The sequence below is a fragment of the Podarcis gaigeae genome, assembly GCF_964106915.1.
Source record: "Podarcis gaigeae genome assembly, chromosome: 10".
Classification (NCBI taxonomy): domain Eukaryota; kingdom Metazoa; phylum Chordata; class Lepidosauria; order Squamata; family Lacertidae; genus Podarcis; species Podarcis gaigeae.
The window spans coordinates 43,909,628-43,927,624 of NC_139686.1; the positions used below are offsets into that span (position 1 = coordinate 43,909,628).

At 42.0% G+C, this 17,997-nt stretch overlaps 1 protein-coding gene across 1 annotated transcript in view; it reads right to left on the reverse strand.

The window, feature by feature from the left end:
- LGR5 (leucine rich repeat containing G protein-coupled receptor 5) overlaps positions 1-17,501 on the reverse strand; it is a 67,003-nt gene extending 49,502 nt beyond the window's left edge. Inside the window, exon 1 of the mRNA XM_083699113.1 lies at positions 16,848-17,501. Coding sequence (XP_083555239.1) covers positions 16,848-17,080 — 233 coding nt within the window. The 5' untranslated portion in view covers positions 17,081-17,501. The remainder of the gene's footprint in view (positions 1-16,847) is intronic.
- Between the last annotated feature and the right edge of the window lie 496 nt (positions 17,502-17,997).

Consider the following 17,997-nt stretch of genomic DNA (forward strand, 5'->3'; position numbering starts at 1 on the left):
ATGTTTTGTCTTTTCCTTGTTTTATAGACTTCCATTGTTTATTCATTTTGTTCCTTTCATAAAAAGGATGCAAGAGGCAAAAGATTAAGACATTTTTAAATAGCTGGAAGCACCTTCTTCCTGCTCTCCAAATCACATAAACTGAAAATATTTCAAGATTGAAAGATTTGCGGCACTATTTGAGACGTCCATAGAGTTAGACCCACAGTTCCATGTGAAGGTTCCACTGCTCAAGATCTTTAAGTGGACTTTAAAGACCTTTTTATTGCTGCTTTTAAAGGTTAGACTGAGTCTGTGTTTAGATTTCTGGCATGGCCATGCTAGTTCATGCTGGTTTTAGTAACATTTTGCGCTGTTCAAAATTTAATAATGTCTTTTTAATCTGCCTTAACAATTGTACAGTTTAAGCCGTGACACCTGAGGGACAACTGCTTCTGGAGAGCCAGCCCAGTTCCTCAGATAAAGTTGAGCAGAGAAAGAGAGAGATCCCCGCCACCACCAGCTATCAAATCATTTCGTGATTCTAGGATTGTGATTAATAAAGTTGTAGAAAACCCAAGTTTGGCACCTGCCTCATTATTATTCCACAGGAGACAACAGGAAGAAAATGGAGCAGGGCCCCCAAAGCAAATGGGGGTAAGGATAGGGGAGAAAACAAAACGGGAAAGTTGAAATGAGGCAGAGGAAAGCAGAGACTTGGTAAATGGAGGTTAACAGAATCACAGAGAAAGGGGAAGCAGGGAAATAAAGAAGCCAGTATCTTATTCCATTTCCATATTTATAAGTTTCACATTTTTTTTCCATGTCAGGTGTCTAACTATAAAACAAACAACAGTACATAAACCTCTGCATGCAACTAATCCAGGGGGGTCCAGTCATTAAGTCCCCAAAGTACTTGACAACCTAGAACTATTTAGTTTGATACACGACTTCAGAAGGAAAGAACCATAAAGAAAGACTGAGTCAGTTTGCATAAGGCAATAAAAATTAAGCATATTTCCATGTGCGTGTATAAATAAAAAAATTTAAATATGATTACTATAAGTAAATGGTATAAATTAACAAATGCATTTGTTAAATAAAATACTAACTATGGCCGACTAGTAGCACACTATCCATATTCCAATCACTGGTAATAAATTTACAGAACTTAGGAAAATACAATGTTATATTCCAACCAAGACACTTTTAATATTTAAATACAGATAGCAGAACCTGTATTCAGTGATACAGATGATAATAGCTCAACTGAAGTCTTGTTTTAGTTTCATAATCTTATTCTTCCCAATTTGAAACAGAACCGTTAGTTAAAACCTATCCTATGTTAGCATCGTAGTATGAAATAAAGTATTCTCTGATGATTTGAAAAGTTATACAGTACGGTACTATGCTCCCAAAACTTACAGTGTCTGCTGTTCCATTCCATATTCAACATGATACTATTGGCTTGTTAATTACTTTTATCCAGAAGAATATTAGTTTTATCTTCTGAAGCAAAACAAATTAGACAGATCATGGCTGATTAGAATGCAACAGTAAAATCTCCTTATACTTTCTATTCCACTCCATTTCTCTCCAAAACAGGGGTGATGTCAAATACATAGGTATTTCCCACGCCAGTCTGGACTCTGTTTCTAATAAGTGCTGTGGCTGGAACAATGGTTCTTACACAGTGACTGAAGTTCTTTAGTTCAGTCATTGTGCACAAAAAGAACAGAGGACTCCTTAGCAAGCATTTGATGAAACATCTAGATTTCCATATTTCCCTAATTGCTTTTTCTAAATGTGTGTGCATCTTATCTGACCAGAGTTTAAATGTTTTCTTTATTTCACTACTATGGCAAAATAAGAATGTGAAGGACTGGAATGATAATGATGTCTCAATTTATACACTTGAGGAGGGGAAATGATTTAAAAATAAATAAAAGTGGGCGCCGGGAGTCCTGATATTGTGTATCCCATAAATGCGTTATTTGAAATAGTGGCTTTCTAAAATGCTTCAAAAGTTCTGCTTTAACTCTAAATGTTCCACCCTGTTAATGTGTTGCACTCTTGTTTTTTTCTGTTCACAAAACTCTGCAAATGTGTTTGTTTCTTCGTGAAAAGTTTTCCTAAAATTTGTGTGCCACAGACAAAACAGATGGAAGTTGGCTGTGCTATTCCTTTATTTATTGTCAATTACTATATGTTAACAGTAGATCTTGTATTTAGATCCATTTAAACTTCACTATGCAGCTGCCCATTTGAAAATAAAATGGTTGCCTTCTTTCACTTCAGTGGGCACAATACAAAACATCCATTGAGCCTTCCCTTTATTGCAGCTGCCAGTGCCCAGCCGACTTTTAACAAACCAACCAAGCGGAATAACAATGCAGCTGTAACATTTTATGGTATTTCTGTTAGTTCTCTTTTGAGACCGAAGGTGTTAATTAGGAATCAAAGAATACTACCCTGCCAGCCTTCTTTCACAATCTATATACTGGTCACTGCAGTTTTCAGAAGAGAAAAATAAATCTAATAAAGGGACAAAAATGTTGTTTGTCACACCAGTAACATGTACTTAATATGCTTTGATCACAAGCTTTTTATGCAGTCTTGTCAGACAGGCTGAAAATATTTTTCCATCTCCCTCCAACTTTTTGTTGTCTTTCCTGAATTCTCATTCTCAAGTCTGAAATGTATGGGTGGGAGAGAAGAAGCTTTAATAAGAGTTTGATTTGCTGGTGAAAATTGATGGTCTTGTTACAAGAACATTATCAACAGCTCTTCTATTAAAACATAAACTGTTTTTAACAAAACATAGTTCTCTCTCTGCCAGGTATTGAAACTAAGTGTCAGGCTGTCTGGCATTACCTATCAGGTATGACTCAAAAATTTGGAAAAGATACTGCTTAACAGATTACAAGAGTTTTGCTTCAAATAAATACAAAAAGTCTTATGCGGTAGAGTAATAGGTAAAACTTCCTTGTTCATATTCCAGTTAGAAAGGCAGCTTTTGCACTACATATTTGATAATGGTGTTCATGTATTCCACACTCAAAGGTATCAGCATGAAGTCATTACCTTTAATCTTCCATCAAACTTAAAACCTTGAAATAAAACTTTATGAAGTCAGCACTGCTGGGAATTAGTCAAGCTTCCTAGCTCTCCCAGCAAGAGCTTTTACTGTTAGATGTCCCAATCATGCCAAAATCCATTAATCCTGCTGGAGGAAGACAGAAGGAAGCTCAAGTTGTTGATTTAATGTTAATGGATTGAATGGACTTCCAAGGCAGCCTACTGAGTTGTCTAAACTATAAAGCAAACAAAGCAATTTAATTTAATTTAATTTATATTTGAAATGTTAAAAACAAATTCATAGTGTAGCTTTGGGAAATAAAAAATGACAATATTTTATGAAACATGTTGACCAGTACGTCATTTGAACAGGTTGAGGATCCTGTGGCTATATCTAGTAAGGTGAGATGAGAAGGAAACAAGGATACTTCTAGGAGACATGGGGAAAAGTAAACAAAATGAAGACAACATGTGACAAAATGAAGAATGAAACAAGTCATTAGGCTGGTCCAGAAACAAGGGCGAACTTTTGAAACACTTTTGGTTTGTGACAAATATGTAGTTCAGCAAGGACATTTCAGCTTCCAGTTGTGGAACCAGAAGTTGATCTGATCATGAAACAGCTGGATTCAGTTTTGGGATTGGCGTGCAAAACAACAACAACACCACTCACTCCATGGTGGTACAGCCTATGTCAACATATAGCAGAAGGAAATATGGACAGAAACCACAGCTGCCATGGATTCAAAAGGCAGAGTGATAAGATCCTAATTCAGTTTTGTCCCCCAGGTAAGTTACTGGATTTGCATATGGCAGAACTGGGTTCAAACTGTATACTCTACCACAAGCTCATGGGGGACCCTGGGCAAGTCACTATCTCTCAGACTTAGTTTCTCCACAGCACAAGTTTGCCTACCTTTCAAAGCTATTGATGGATGGGATAAATAATCTATAATACTTTACAGAGGGAAAACTGGGGCGTGAAGTTGCCACCCATAAACTGGTAGGCAGTGAGACTCAATGCTCTGTTTCCTGCAGGGGCGGCTGCAGGACCTTAGGTAGTGAAGATGATCCAGCAGGCTTGAAGTCACCACCTATCCTCTGATAGCTGGTGATATAATTCCTTTGCACTTTAAGAGTCTGGATTGTGCATTGGAAGCTTTATCTATACTTAGTCCACTCCTGACATCAGATGGGGTAGGTGGCATAGTTTTGGGGAAAATAGGTGGCACGGTTTTGGGGGAAATAGCCTCATGACCCAAATGAGATCTGTGGTGATTCATCACCCCTGATCTATATACATATAGTCGTCCGTCCGCCCCCCCCCCCCCATTATTATTATTTTTTAATGAATATATTCAATTACTTCAGCACTAACACAATAAGAACTTTGGAGCGCTAAGTCCTTAATCTTCATCAGTTTAAGAAGTAGCAAGGGCATATTTGATTGAATGTGTTAAGAATAGAAAACCAAGCTACTCATGTACCATGATCTTGGGAATTGCTGCTAGCAAAGGGACCACGTGCAAATGCTTCAAACCAAGTAGTTTAACCAACTGAATTTCTTTAAAAATAAGAAAAAATCATAAACACTTCCTCTCTAAAGCAAACAAAACTGGAGAACTGCTTCAACTAACATTTCCTGTATTTCATGGTATTTCACTTGCCTAATTGTTATGAGCCAGATAGGAGTTCCCATTCAGCTGCTCACTTTTGCAGGGAGATCACTTTGGAAATAAGAAAGGAAATGTTTGTGGAAAGAGTATCACAAGTTCTATGTCATAAACCAAATCTAGGTCTGCCACTTTTTTGCCTAAGAGAGAGACTATGTTTTAACAGTTACATGACCAAGTTCAATGAGACCTTTCCCCAGGTAAGCAGATATAGAATCTTAGCCTCAGTGTGCCACCATAACCATAAAATAGGCTGGAGGTCATTATTCTGAGTCACAATTTGTGATGGTGGATTCTTATAGTTAGCAAGTGATGAATCCCTTTAGGAGACAAGCAAGCAGCTTGCTATGTGTTACTTGGGTCTTGAGCATCTCAATCTTCATGTATATATGATTCAATTGTGAATAGCAAAAAACTATCAATCAGTTGCAAATACTCCCTTTTTGGGGGGAAGGTGGTTAAGAGGGTTACGGAGAGGCAGCTATAAGCATTTTTTGATGGCATGGATTATATAGGCTCATTCCAAACTGGACTGGTCCATGGGACTGTGTCATTCTCGGTCACCTGATGGATGATCTTTAAAGAGATTAGGACAAAGCGAGTGTGTCCTTGTTATTTCTTCTGGATCTCCCTGTGGCTTTTGATGCCACAGACCATAGTATCTTCCTGCACAGACTCTGTGGATGGGAACTGGAGGCACTCTGTTACAGCTAGGGGTGCCAACGTAAATAAAATATGGGGGGGGGGCAGGTAAGCTCTGCCTGCATGATTGATCACATGATGTGACACACACACCATTTGAATGGCAATGCCTATTAAGTGAGGGGGAGGCTCAAATATTTCATTGGGAATGGTCTCCTATGGTTCCAGTCCTACCTATAGGGCTGAATCCAGACCGTAGCATTGGTAGAGTGCTTTTTGGCCCCCTGGCAAGTCTGCTATGGGGTGCTGCAGGATACTATTTTATCCCCAATGCTTTAAAAAAATATCTATGTATATGAAGCCTCTGGAAGTCTTTAGGCATTTGGGAGCAAGGTGCTACAAATGCACCGATGACACTCAGCTCTGTTTCTCCATAACATCTGAATCAGGAGATGCTGTATGGGCTCTGAACTGCAGCCTGGATGCAGTTGGTGGGATGGATGAGAGAAAATAAGCTCAGCTTAAATCCTAGTGAGACAGAGGCACTGTGGACGAAGGGTTCCCGTGTCTGAAAAATTGGTCAACTGCCTACCCTGGATGGGGTTGCAGGTACACAGTCTGGAAGTGCTGCTGAATCCTTGTCACTGGAGACTCAGGAAACCTCAGTGCCTAGAACCACCTTTTACCAGCCATGGCTGATTTAACAACTATGGTTGTTCCTAGACCAGGAGAGCTTGACCACAGTAGTTCAGGCACTGGTGACTTTAAGATTGGATTACTGAAATATGTTCTGTGTGGGATTTCCCCTGTGATCAGGTTTGGAAATTGCAGTTTGTACAGAATGCTGCAGCATAGTTGCTGAGAGGAGTGAGACTCTGTCCAGCATCTAACACCTAATCAGAGACCTGCACTGGTTGCGACTTGTTACTAGGTCAAGTTTAAGATATATAAAGTCCTCAACAGCTTGGGACCAGGAACTTACAGGATTCCCTTACCCAATATATGCCAATTTGACTGCTTCAGTCTGTGGAACTGACACTGTCCAGGTGTCACATAATATTTGCTCTGCACTTAGAATAATAGAATTGTAGATTTGGAAGGGACCCAGGCTGGATCTAGACACATAAAAAAAAGTGTTTCAATAAAAAACTTTATTTTAAAAAAAAAGCGTTTCAGGAAAACGCATTGTAAATCTCAAAGTGGGAAACCACGTTGGCGAAAGAAGGTACTCCAAAGTGCCACCTGGTGTCACAGTGTTATAATACATATAAAACACTTTTTCTTTAGTAAATGTAGCTGAGTCCCCAAAGATATGAACATTTTAGCATATAAGTACAGTGGTACCTCGAGTTGCGGACAGGATATGTTCTGGAGGTCCAGCCAGATCCTGAGGTTTTTGCAACTAGAGAGACCGCTTCTGCACATGTGCGTGTGGCAAAAACCCGGAAATATACTTCTGGGTTTGCCGCTCACATATCCTGACGTTTATGTAACCGGAGGGATATGTAAGCGGAGGTACAACTGTACCTACACTTTGTAAGTCCCTTTTCATTCAGATAAGCTTATGCAGACATGTAGAAGCTGAAACGTGCCAACTTTGTTACAGATCTTTAGGCACCAGGCAGAAACATTCTTCTCCCAAGCCTTTGACTAATTAAACCATCTAGGGACTATGTGTGTGTGGTGGGGTACTATTGTTTGTTACTATGCTATCTATTTTTGTGTTTTTATAGTGTAAACCACCCTGTGATCATCAGATTAAGACAGGTATAGACATTTAATAAATAAATAATAAATAGCCTGTTTTTAGCTTTACTGCTGATTTTAATTATATTATGAATTTTTAAACTTTGCCTTCTATTGATTTAAATTTTTGCTTTATTTTTGTAGACTACTTAGAGGTTATGTTTACAATCAAGCTGCATATAAATGTTGTTAAATAACTAAAAAGAAATCAAAAGTATGTTCTAAGTAATGGAGTCCCAAACTATCCATATTTATTTATTTAAAATAATTCTATCATGTCTCTCCTGCATTTGAGGCAGGATATTAAAACACAATAAAGACAATTATAAAACATTACGACCAGATAATTTCACAGCAGTATCTTCACACTTAAATTTCCATCAGCTTTGAAAGGCTGTCTTTAAAATACAGGTCTTATAACCCTATTTTTAAAAGTTGTGAAATGACTCTGAACTGAGCTTGAAAAAGACCACCAGGGGCAAAGCTCTCAACTTGTCTGGTCCTGGTTAACAATCTTGATGCCCTGTGTCCTGAACTAGATGAGGTTTCTGGACCGTTTTCAGTTGCAGTTCCACATATACTGAACTGCACAGATCCAAACACATAAAAACCACAGCATTTATGTTTCAGTTGCTGTGGCAACACAAACTGCTGTTTATATGATGGTGGCTAATAGCTGGCCTTTGAAAACAATAAATGAATGAATAATTAAGTACAATATTTGATTTTTCATTTGTTTTACACAGAGCTCATAAAGCTTTGTCTTGTCCTTTTCAGCAGAGCAACACGGCAATTATTCACCCCTGGGTATAATCAACAAAATGGCCTGCCGTAAGTCAACACAGAATGCTTATCCCCACTGAACTGCAGGCATACCTGCAGACTTCAACTACCATGCCATGAACAGCCAGGGTTGCAATAAATTAGAGTGAGGGAATCTCAGGCCCAGGGATGGATGAGGCCCTGCAGGCTTGTCTGTCCAGCCCTCTGAACCGTACCCAGGCCATGTACCCCTCCACAATCCATACTTCCAGGACCCTGCTCTGCACTGTCTAAAAGTACTTTCGCCCATTTTGAAAGTATCCTTTAAATATTATAAAGCCTCATGCTTACCTAGATGAAGAGAAGTTTCTGTATGAACATGCATATTGGGGATATTTGCGTAGCACCCCATAGAACTGATCTGACCAGCTGAGTTGTAGTCCAGACCCTCTACCGCTTAAATTCAGTGCATTGTTACTGAAGGGGGGTTAATCACCCAGACCTTATCTGTTTCATGATCAGTAGTGCAAACTCAAGCTTTCTCAGTTACCATAATCCCAAACCCAAAGAATTCTGCTCTGTTTGGCAACAATGGAGCTCGCCTCAAGACCTCAGCAATCACGATAACACTATTCCTTAAATTAACAACAACAAGGAAACATAAATGGCATTTTTAAATGCCTGCAAACAATTAACATTCCCCCCCCCCCATCCTATTCACTTGGATACAAATCCCACTGATTTCGGTGGAAATGACTACAATTGCATTCTTTAAACAATAAAGAGCAGAGGCTGCCGAGAGTATAAAAAGAAAGCTTTCCAAGTTGCTCCAGATCTGGGTAAGCAATTTTAATGGTAAGCATTTGAAAGACAAGCTCCACTGGGGGAAAAAGGCCAAGTTAACAAGGGAACACTTGAAGGAAGTCTAATCTCAGCTGGCATGTTGACTGGGAAGGTCAGCTTCACGCACGCGTTCACAGCTGGAGTTGGGCTCCCTCTGTCAGGCCAATTGTCCTCTGCACTCCAGATACTAAGCCAAACTGAAGGTGCCTTCACTCTGCCAGACCCTTGCATTTTACTAGTTTAAAGGGAGTTTCCTTCCCCCACCACACCACCCTGTCAGTTTACATATCATTTCCACAGAGCAGTCACCACAAAAAAAGGAATACCGGGTGTATGCTATGCAATGACTTTTTCAGTCTCTCCCCTTAAAGTCACACAACCCTGACAATGCATATAGATTTAGCAAACAGGGAATGCAACACATTAGTTTAGTTCTGCTTTATTTAAGTACAAAATGGCCCAGTATTTAAAAGCAGCATAGTTTGCCAATTTATACGTGTCAAGGAAAACAGAATTGACTAAAATGTATTTCTGTAATGCTAGCATCCTTGAGCTTAGCCACCGTGATCTAGATATTCTTATTAATTAGAATGGCCCTGTATGGTTAAGATTATCATAAACCTTTATGACATATGGTGAATTTATTTACTTACCTTATACTATTAAACTTTTGTTATGTGGTGGTCTGATGACTAGATACAAATAAACAAATCTGATCTATCATGATTTATTAATTGTAAACTAGCCCAAACAGTGAATGTACAGACACGTTAATCAGATGTAGAAACTCCTCACTTTACTGCACCTTTTTGATATTTTTTCACTCAGCCAGAATTTTCCTTAGATTATACAACATTATTCCTTCACCGACTTTTTATAATTTTTTTCCAATGGCCCATATAACAATCTACTTTTTAACTGTACTTTAAAAAGTTTTTAGAGAAGAATAAATGTTTAAAAGAAAATGAGAAGGAGTAAAATCTCCCGTCACACTTGCTTCTTTCAGCTATGCTTAGGACTGAAAAGTGTGTGGATATGGGTTTTCTCCAACCCAGAAGGATATATATTGTCACCCTAAGGACATTACTTAAATTCACCTCAGAAAAGTTAAGTTTAACCATAAAAAAATATTTTGGAATGGTTCTTTCTATAAGCAATATATAATTAAATACAGTATATATTTAATACAGTTTGTGTGGTATTCAGCTCTGAGCAGACAAACTGAAGTTAATGGCTATGGCTGACAGGGTAGATCTACACACAGGAAAAAAACACCATGTAAAAATTGCACATTCCCTCCCCTCCTGTGCCATCTGGTGTTGCAGGTTTATAACACATTAAAAACATTGGGTTTTTTTACAAATGTAGCTGAGTCCTTAGTTTCATTTATTTCCGTGGGTCTACTCTGAATAGGACTTAGTTGGTTACAAACCTTGGTCTCCCTTTTCCACTGCCCTTGATATACATATAGCTCAAATTAGTCTGCAAATTGGCAACAGCAAAAACACACTTTTGTTATATATATCCAGTTTTGTTTGGGGGGGGGGGAGATGCAGTGGTACGCATACCCCTAAACATTTTGTGAATCTTTGTACTTTTGTCCATTTACTGTATTTATTTTTCCCAATTTGAACTATAAAATGGTGATTCTCTTGAGTCAAAATGAGAGTAGCCCTAAACTATTCTGGGTTGCTAGAACTAGGATCACAAACCACAGTTAGCCACAAAACCATGATGGAAACCTTCTTTAACTGTGATTTGGCATGTAGTCTGAATTAAGCTGCACTACTGATGCTTAATGTTATCTGAAACACTTGAGACCAGATAGCAAACAAAGCAATCCAAAATACTATGGGGATATGAGTGACTGTGAGCACAATATTTTAGTATTCTAGAGGTATTCTAAAGGTACCAGCATCACATTTTTAAATGCTTGAACAACAAGACGTTCTGGAGTTTTCTAATCCTATCTTGTGTCTTTTAGTCATCAGTGAGAGTTGGCAAATGGGTTAGAGCTATGCCACTACATAATTAGGCAAACTTCAGTTTAATCACAACTTGATGCAAATAGCAAAGGGTTATGTCACTGGATCCTGTTTTTAAGCATTGTGCAGGATGACTGAAATAATGCAGACAACCTTTCTTGCAGGGCATTTCCTACCTCAATTTTTTCAACTCTTCAAAAGAAAAAACGCACACTTCAGAATCAGGTATGCTTTAATATAGCTAATTACTAGAAAGCTACTTTTGAAAAGTAAGTGACACAGTTCATAACTCCAGCTTTTCCAACCCTCTGGTTTTTAACAGTTCAGTCCTGGCCTACAAGTTTTATGTTACTAATGCCAAAATCCTATCACACTTAGTTGGGTGTAAACCCTATTGAACTTAGCAAGACCTACATTATTTGCTTAATGTATATGCACACCATTCTTCAAACATCTGGTCCCTGGGGTAGCTATAGGTTGATCCTATTTTAATTTACTTCTGACTAAATATGTATAGTTCCAACCTATACATTCACTATCCTTGATTCCAAACAGCACAGATGAAATACTTTACAATAAATGTGTTTTGCCATGTTCTACAGCACATGAAAGAAAGCAGTGTTTTATGTGCATTAGGCATCAAGTCTCATCTGTAGGCTGGATAGGCTGACAACAGATGTCTGAGGCAATACAGTGGTACCTTGGTTCTCGAACTTAATCCATTCTGGGAGTCCATTCAACTCCCAAAACTGTCAAAAACCAAGGCATGGCTTCTGATTGGCTGCACTCAATCAGAAGCTGCAGAAGCCACGGAAGCCGCGTCGGATGTTCGGCTTCTGGAAAACGTCTACAAACTAGAACACTTACTTCTGGGTTTGAGGCGTTCAGGAGCCAATTTGTTCGACAACTAAGCTGTTCAGGAACCAAGGTACCACTGCACCTGAATCCTCAACTTTCAGTAAGGCCTCTTGGCTGCTATGTCACATTGTGAGTGTGTCCTTCTGCCTGTCCCTGTGGTGCATAGCATCAAAAATTTCCAGAGGAGCAGTTGTGCTTGTTGGTTTCAGCAAAACAATCAGTCTTGTGGCAACTTAATAACTAACAAATTTATTCTGGTTTATATATTTTGCCACTCTTGTTTCCAGTGAGGAATTGTTACATAGAATGAAGTTATTAGTCAATAGCTTTATTTGGTTAACAACAAACAAAACATTCAGCTAGGAATAGCAATTTGTACCAACAGTGGAAAATAAGGAGGCGAGACACAAGGTTGTGTGAAATAGGCCACGTTTATTCCTTTAAAATGGACCAGTGGTGGGGGGAAATGGTGTGGGATATTAACTGCATATGGCAAACTGTGGTCAAGCCAGCCCTACTAAGAATGAGGAGCAGCATTTCATCTACCCCTTTCCTTATGCTCCATCTTTCAGTTGAGTCGAGAGGCCTTGCTGCTTCATAGGTTGGCCCCAAAGGTGTTCCCTACCCACAGCCTCAAAGACAAATCTCAGGACTACATCTGTTACTCTTAAAGGTGCCTAAGGAGGCTCAGCAAACCTTAATTATTTTGGCCTATGTGGCCAATTAACCTATTCAATGGCTGCCACCTGCTAAGAGCATCAGCCACCAAATCAGTACAGTGTAGGCAAAAAAGTTAATCAGCAAAGCCAAAAAATTCCTACTTGGTCCCAGAAGACAACTAGCAATGCCTATACTGAACAAAGAGTAAGGGGTGTGTGCCAAGGAATGGAAGAGGCTGCAGGAGAGGCTTAAATAGTCCAACCTTAGCCTCACCATCTCCTTTAGCATTAACATGTGTTAGAACTCTTGCAGCCTCCCCTTCCCTAAAGGGCTGCAAAGGTTATTCACCACCACTGCTTCAGGCAAGGCTGCAAGGAGATTTGTCATAATGGTTTGAAATAGCATTATTTGCTCTATGAATAATGAAGTTGACCTCAACAGTAAAGTAAAAAGATACTGGCTTTAAATGGAGAAATTTCACTACCAAGAATTACTACGATGACCAATAACACAAAGCAATGTTCCAAACAATAGTTGAAGTTGAGAAAAAAAAAAAGGTGGTAATCACAAAGTTTCATCCAATTAAACAATCTTGATGTCATGATAATAGCAACAAATTGATGTTTCGTCTATTCACTTTCATGAAAAGTAGTACTTTTCTCGAAATCATACAATTATTTTAAAAGTGCAGCAATAAACCTTTAGTATTATGCTAAAACCTATACAAATGGAGCTTGCACATTTTTCAAGCATTAAACTGGGTGGATATAAATGTGACCTAAAATCCACAAGACAGCATCACCTCCTGGTTTGGAAGAACAGTTTTCACATATCAAGGAGGCCTCCAGTATAAAAGTCTCATACTCTAACTGTGTCCAAATCTGTTTGTCTTGAGGGAAAACAAAGATATGCCTTTGACCTTCTACCCAGTAGCTACACCAGAGAAGATTAGGGGTGGGTATCCAATGTCAGATCAAGTAAAACCACTCTAGTTTATCACCAGGTTTGATAAGCGGCATATAGACAGAGGTGGGGGACCTTTTCCAGCTTGAGGTCCACATTCCTTCATAGGAAACCTTATGGAGGTCACATGCCTATAGTGGGTGGAACACTGAATGCAGAAGGCTACGTTGCTGCCCACATGCAGAAGTCAGAGATTTCTTCACACAAACACATCTCTCCATCCCAGCAAGCAGTTGAAGGATATATTACAGCCAGGCAGAGGCACTCCAGAAGGATCTGAGCAGAGCCAGAGAGCAGTGTGGCCTGGGCAGGGCAGGGCACAGCTTGGAAAGCATCCCAAGAGCCAGACAGAGATGCCTGAATGGCCACATCCTCCCCTCAAGTCAAAGCTTCCTTATCTCTGATATGGAGACTACAATTTCCTTGGCTAGACTGAGTAGTAAATCCAAAGGGAAGATTGATCTGCCTTCCTGGGCACCTGCTCTGGTCTTAGGCAGAGATCAGTTAAAGATTAAATAAAATACTGCACTTCAAAGCCATGCCTTGGGAAGCGAAGGTAAAGATAGCATCCAGCAGTGCTAACCAAGTTTATGCTCTTGCTTCATTTTTAACTACTCTGTAAACAATGCATCATAATTATATACTGGATTGGTATAAGTTCCCGAAAGAACGTAAGATAGGGCTGCCATATTTCCAAGAGTAAAAACTAAGACACCCCTAAAGTTGTTGAGTCTGGTGGATCAGACCAGTGGCCCATCAAATCATACAAGATACTTGTATATGTACCTTGCACCTATTTTGAATGGACAAAAAAATGTATCTAAATGGCTTACATCCTATTTTCTAATAAACAGATGTTTAAGGCCGTAATCCTATATAACTTCTTATCTGGGAGTAAGCCCCATTGAACTCATTAAGGTAAAGGTAAAGGTACCCCTGCCCGTACGGGCCAGTCTTGACAGACTCTGGGGTTGTGCGCCCATCTCACTCAAGAGGCCAGGGGCCAGCGCTGTCCGGAGACACTTCCGGGTCACGTGGCCAGCGTGACATCGCTGCTCTGGCGAGCCAGAGCCGCACACGGAAACGCCATTTACCTTCCCGCTGGTAAGCGGTCCCTATTTATCTACTTGCACCCGGAGGTGCTTTCGAACTGCTAGGTTGGCAGGCGCTGGGACCGAGCAGCGGGAGCGCACCCCGTCGCAGGGATTCGAACCGCCGACCTTTCGATCAGCAAGTCCTAGGCGCTGAGGCTTTAACCCACAGCGCCACCTGCGTCCCTACATTGAACTCATTAGCATTGCACTATAAAGCAACATCTACACAGGTGTTTTGGCAAGAAATTGATTGTTTTTCTAGGTTGCCCCTTGTAGTATGGTTCTAAATACACGCATCCCCTAAGTGTGCATGGATTTGGCTTTGAAGTGGTGTCTCTGTGCCACCTCAAGGTATAGTAGAGTGAGGTGAGATCATCCAGTACACCTGTATTGCAGTGCCCTAGCCTAGACAGCAGCTTCTCAGTGAATGTACAACAATAAAACAAAGAATGCAGGCTGTGGTTGTAGCTTAATTTCTATATAAAAACACTTTTCATGTATAAATTTTGATAATCTGTAAGCGTATTCTCAACCATACTTTTTTTCTACTCAGGTTCCATAAATCCACAATCAACACATACATATTTTACCACTTTGTACCAAACAAAAAGAAATAAAAATCTGGCATGTACTTTGAAAGCACAGCAAGATACTAATATAAACATACAGCACACACACACGCACACACACAGCACTGAGCCTCTTGGGCTTGCTGATCAGAAGGTGGGCAATACGAATCCATGCGACGAGGTGAGTTCCCGTTGCTCTGTCCTAGCTTCTGCCAACCTAGCAGTTTGAAAGCACACCAGTGAAAGTAGATATATAGGTAATGCTGCAGCGGGAAGGTAAACAGCATTTCTGTGCACCTGGCACTCATCACAGTGTTCTGTTGCACCAGAAGCAGTTTAGTCATGTTGGCCACATGACCCAGAAAGTTTTCTGTGGACAAGCGCTGGCTCCCTCAGCCTGAAAAGCAACATGAGCACCGCACCCCAGAGTTGCCTTTGACTGGACGTAACCATCCAGGGGTCCTTTACCGTTACCTTACGTGACACTGTAAATCCTGACTGTCTCTGCTAAGAAGTAACCCGCTGAGTTCAACCATACATACTACCAGGCATGTTTCTACAGGACTACAGCCTTAAACATATTCCAGAACTCTACCATCTCCATCCCCTGGTACCTTCCAGCTCAGAATATACAAAGAGTACCAAGTATGGAGAGCTGTAACAAGTACCATGGCTCACTTAGTTTGCAGTAGCCCTGCTGAATGTAATAGAATGCATGATTGCAGCCTACAGATTTGTAAGTGACATGGATCATGCTCAATCCTAACGCAAGTATTTTTAGAATAATATTTATATCATAGCTCCTGATGCTGGTTGCAATGCTGAATCAGATTTTTTAGCTCTTGAGGATGGTTCCCAAGACTCTGTCAGGCTCTATGGTGCATTTGGATTTTTGTTGCCCATTGGTGGTAGAAAACAGGCACATCTGTCTGAAACCAGAGTGCCTCAAGCTTGGGAATTACACAGTGCTGCCCACCTCAGTTATATCTGATGTAGTCAGAGTGGTGGACAGACACGAGACTGTCAGATAGCCCCACTTTTAAAGAACTGCCTCTGATTCCATGTCATGTTAGGATGCGTTCCACAAAATGCAAATGTGTTGTTGGCAACAGTAAAATCTATTGGGTTTTCCATGGAAAGGTTAAATCCCAGTTAAATGCATAGGCTGGCATCTTTATGGCATTGACATCCTGAGGGTGCTGTGAAGGAATTGAATATGTGAGGAGTGCTGATCCCACAACACCCATAGGGTAACAAACCTATTGAGACGGACACCTTCTTTCTTGTGAAACTCCACTGCTCCTAAAGAACAAACTCAAACTCCACAATGTGCTTAATTGTTTTTAGCGCTCACGCAACAGTCTCTCGGAACAGCTCATCTGCATTTTTTTAAAAAAGTAACCATAACTGTGGAACAGGATCACAGGAAAAAAACAACCATTTTCACGAAGTTCCCTTTGAGAGGGACAAACCTAAACCAGTAGACACACCACAGGGTTTTGCTTAGGTTACTAGATACCCATCGCTTTAAGCAGCATGGCTTATTTCGGATACCGCTGTCCCCTGCTTAATCCAGGACATCACGTCCTCAGCAGAACATGGTCTTGCTCTGGCACGGGCGACCATCGCGCAAAGGACTGAGATCGACGAGATCCTTTATCCTCCCCTAGTTCTTAGACCTTATTCTAACTAAGCCGAAGTCTGCGCAGTTGAAATAGAATCCCAGAGCCCTCCTCGCATGTCTTCATCCCGCCCGCCCCCTTCCTCCGTTGTTTCAGTGGGTCTCAGATTGTAAACCCTCGAGGTGGGACCTGTCTTACCTGTTCTTCGTAAAGCACGCCGATGGCGTAATCATAGCATCACCCCCTATCCCTAGCCTCACCGACGACTAAGGTAGCGGCTTTCTCATTGCCCTGCCCCCCCCCCCCCGCTCCTCTTCTTCGTTCCCACAGCTGCAAAAAAAGGGCGCCTGCCCCGCGCGCCCAAGCCACTTACAGGTAAGAGGTGAAGACGCTGAGGTTGGCGGGCACGCCGGCCAGGCCCAGGTCCGAGCAGTCCACTCTCACGAGCATCCCGTCTTCCTCGCAGTGGCAAGCGGCCGGGCAGCTCTTCGGGCGCCTTCCGAACGGGCTCCCTCCGCCGGCAAGCGGCACCGCCGCGCCGAGGAACCCCAGCAAGCTGGCAAGGAGCAGCGCGCGGGCGGCGGCGGCGGCAGAGGAGGTGTCCATGGTGCCAAGGCAGCGCTGAGGGGGCGAGCGGCGAAAACGGCGGAGCTCCTTTCCTGAGAAGCCGAGGGAGCCGCTGACATTCCCCCCTCAGCTGTACGGCGCGGGGGCTTGCCGGTGCTCGGAGGCGCGCGCTCGGCTTTTTGAGGTGGGAAGGCGACTCTCGCTCTTCTGTGAATATATAGCCTCAAGCTCGGCGAGAGAGGGGACGCTTAGATTAGCTGGCAGCTCATGAAACTGCAGTTGGAGGGACTGCGGTGGTGGCTGCTGCTGCTCCCGTAAGCCCGAGCCGCTCTTTGTAGGAGCATCTCAGTTTACACGCTGTTTTTAAAGAGCTGGAGTCTGAACCGCGCGCGCCCGCTGACGTCGCCCCGACGTCGCCTCGCCGCCGCGCTCCCTGCTCCTGCCAGCGCCGGAGAAGGGGGGGCGTGGTTGCGTGAGCGACAGAAAAGGGGGTGGGGCTTGTGCGCTCTCTTGCCAGAGCCCGGCGGGAACAGAAGCTGGCAGATGCGAACGCCGAGTGGGAGTTTAGGCGCGCTTCGCTCCCTTCCCGCCCCTTCTCCTTGCTGCTGTTTGGTGTGCCAAGCGGGAAAAGGCCAGCTTGGCAGCGCCTCAGAGCTGCGAGGCGATAGTCCTTGACGCAACTAAAGCCCGGGACGGCCGTAGTTTTCCCCTCGACGTACACAAACCCCGCGCAACCGAAGCCCCTCACGTCAAATGTCAGCGGGAACATTGTTCTTACGGGAAGTCACCATTCCCGCCCGCCCCCCCAAAAAACATTTCACCTTCAACCGCTCCATGGTGGCGGGGATTCAGCAGGTGCAGCTTTTCTGACCGCCCTGCAGCTGTTAAAGAAACAGGAGGTCAGACACGTGTGAAGCGTCTCTTCAGGCCCCGTTCCCAAGAGAGCGTTTTCTTTA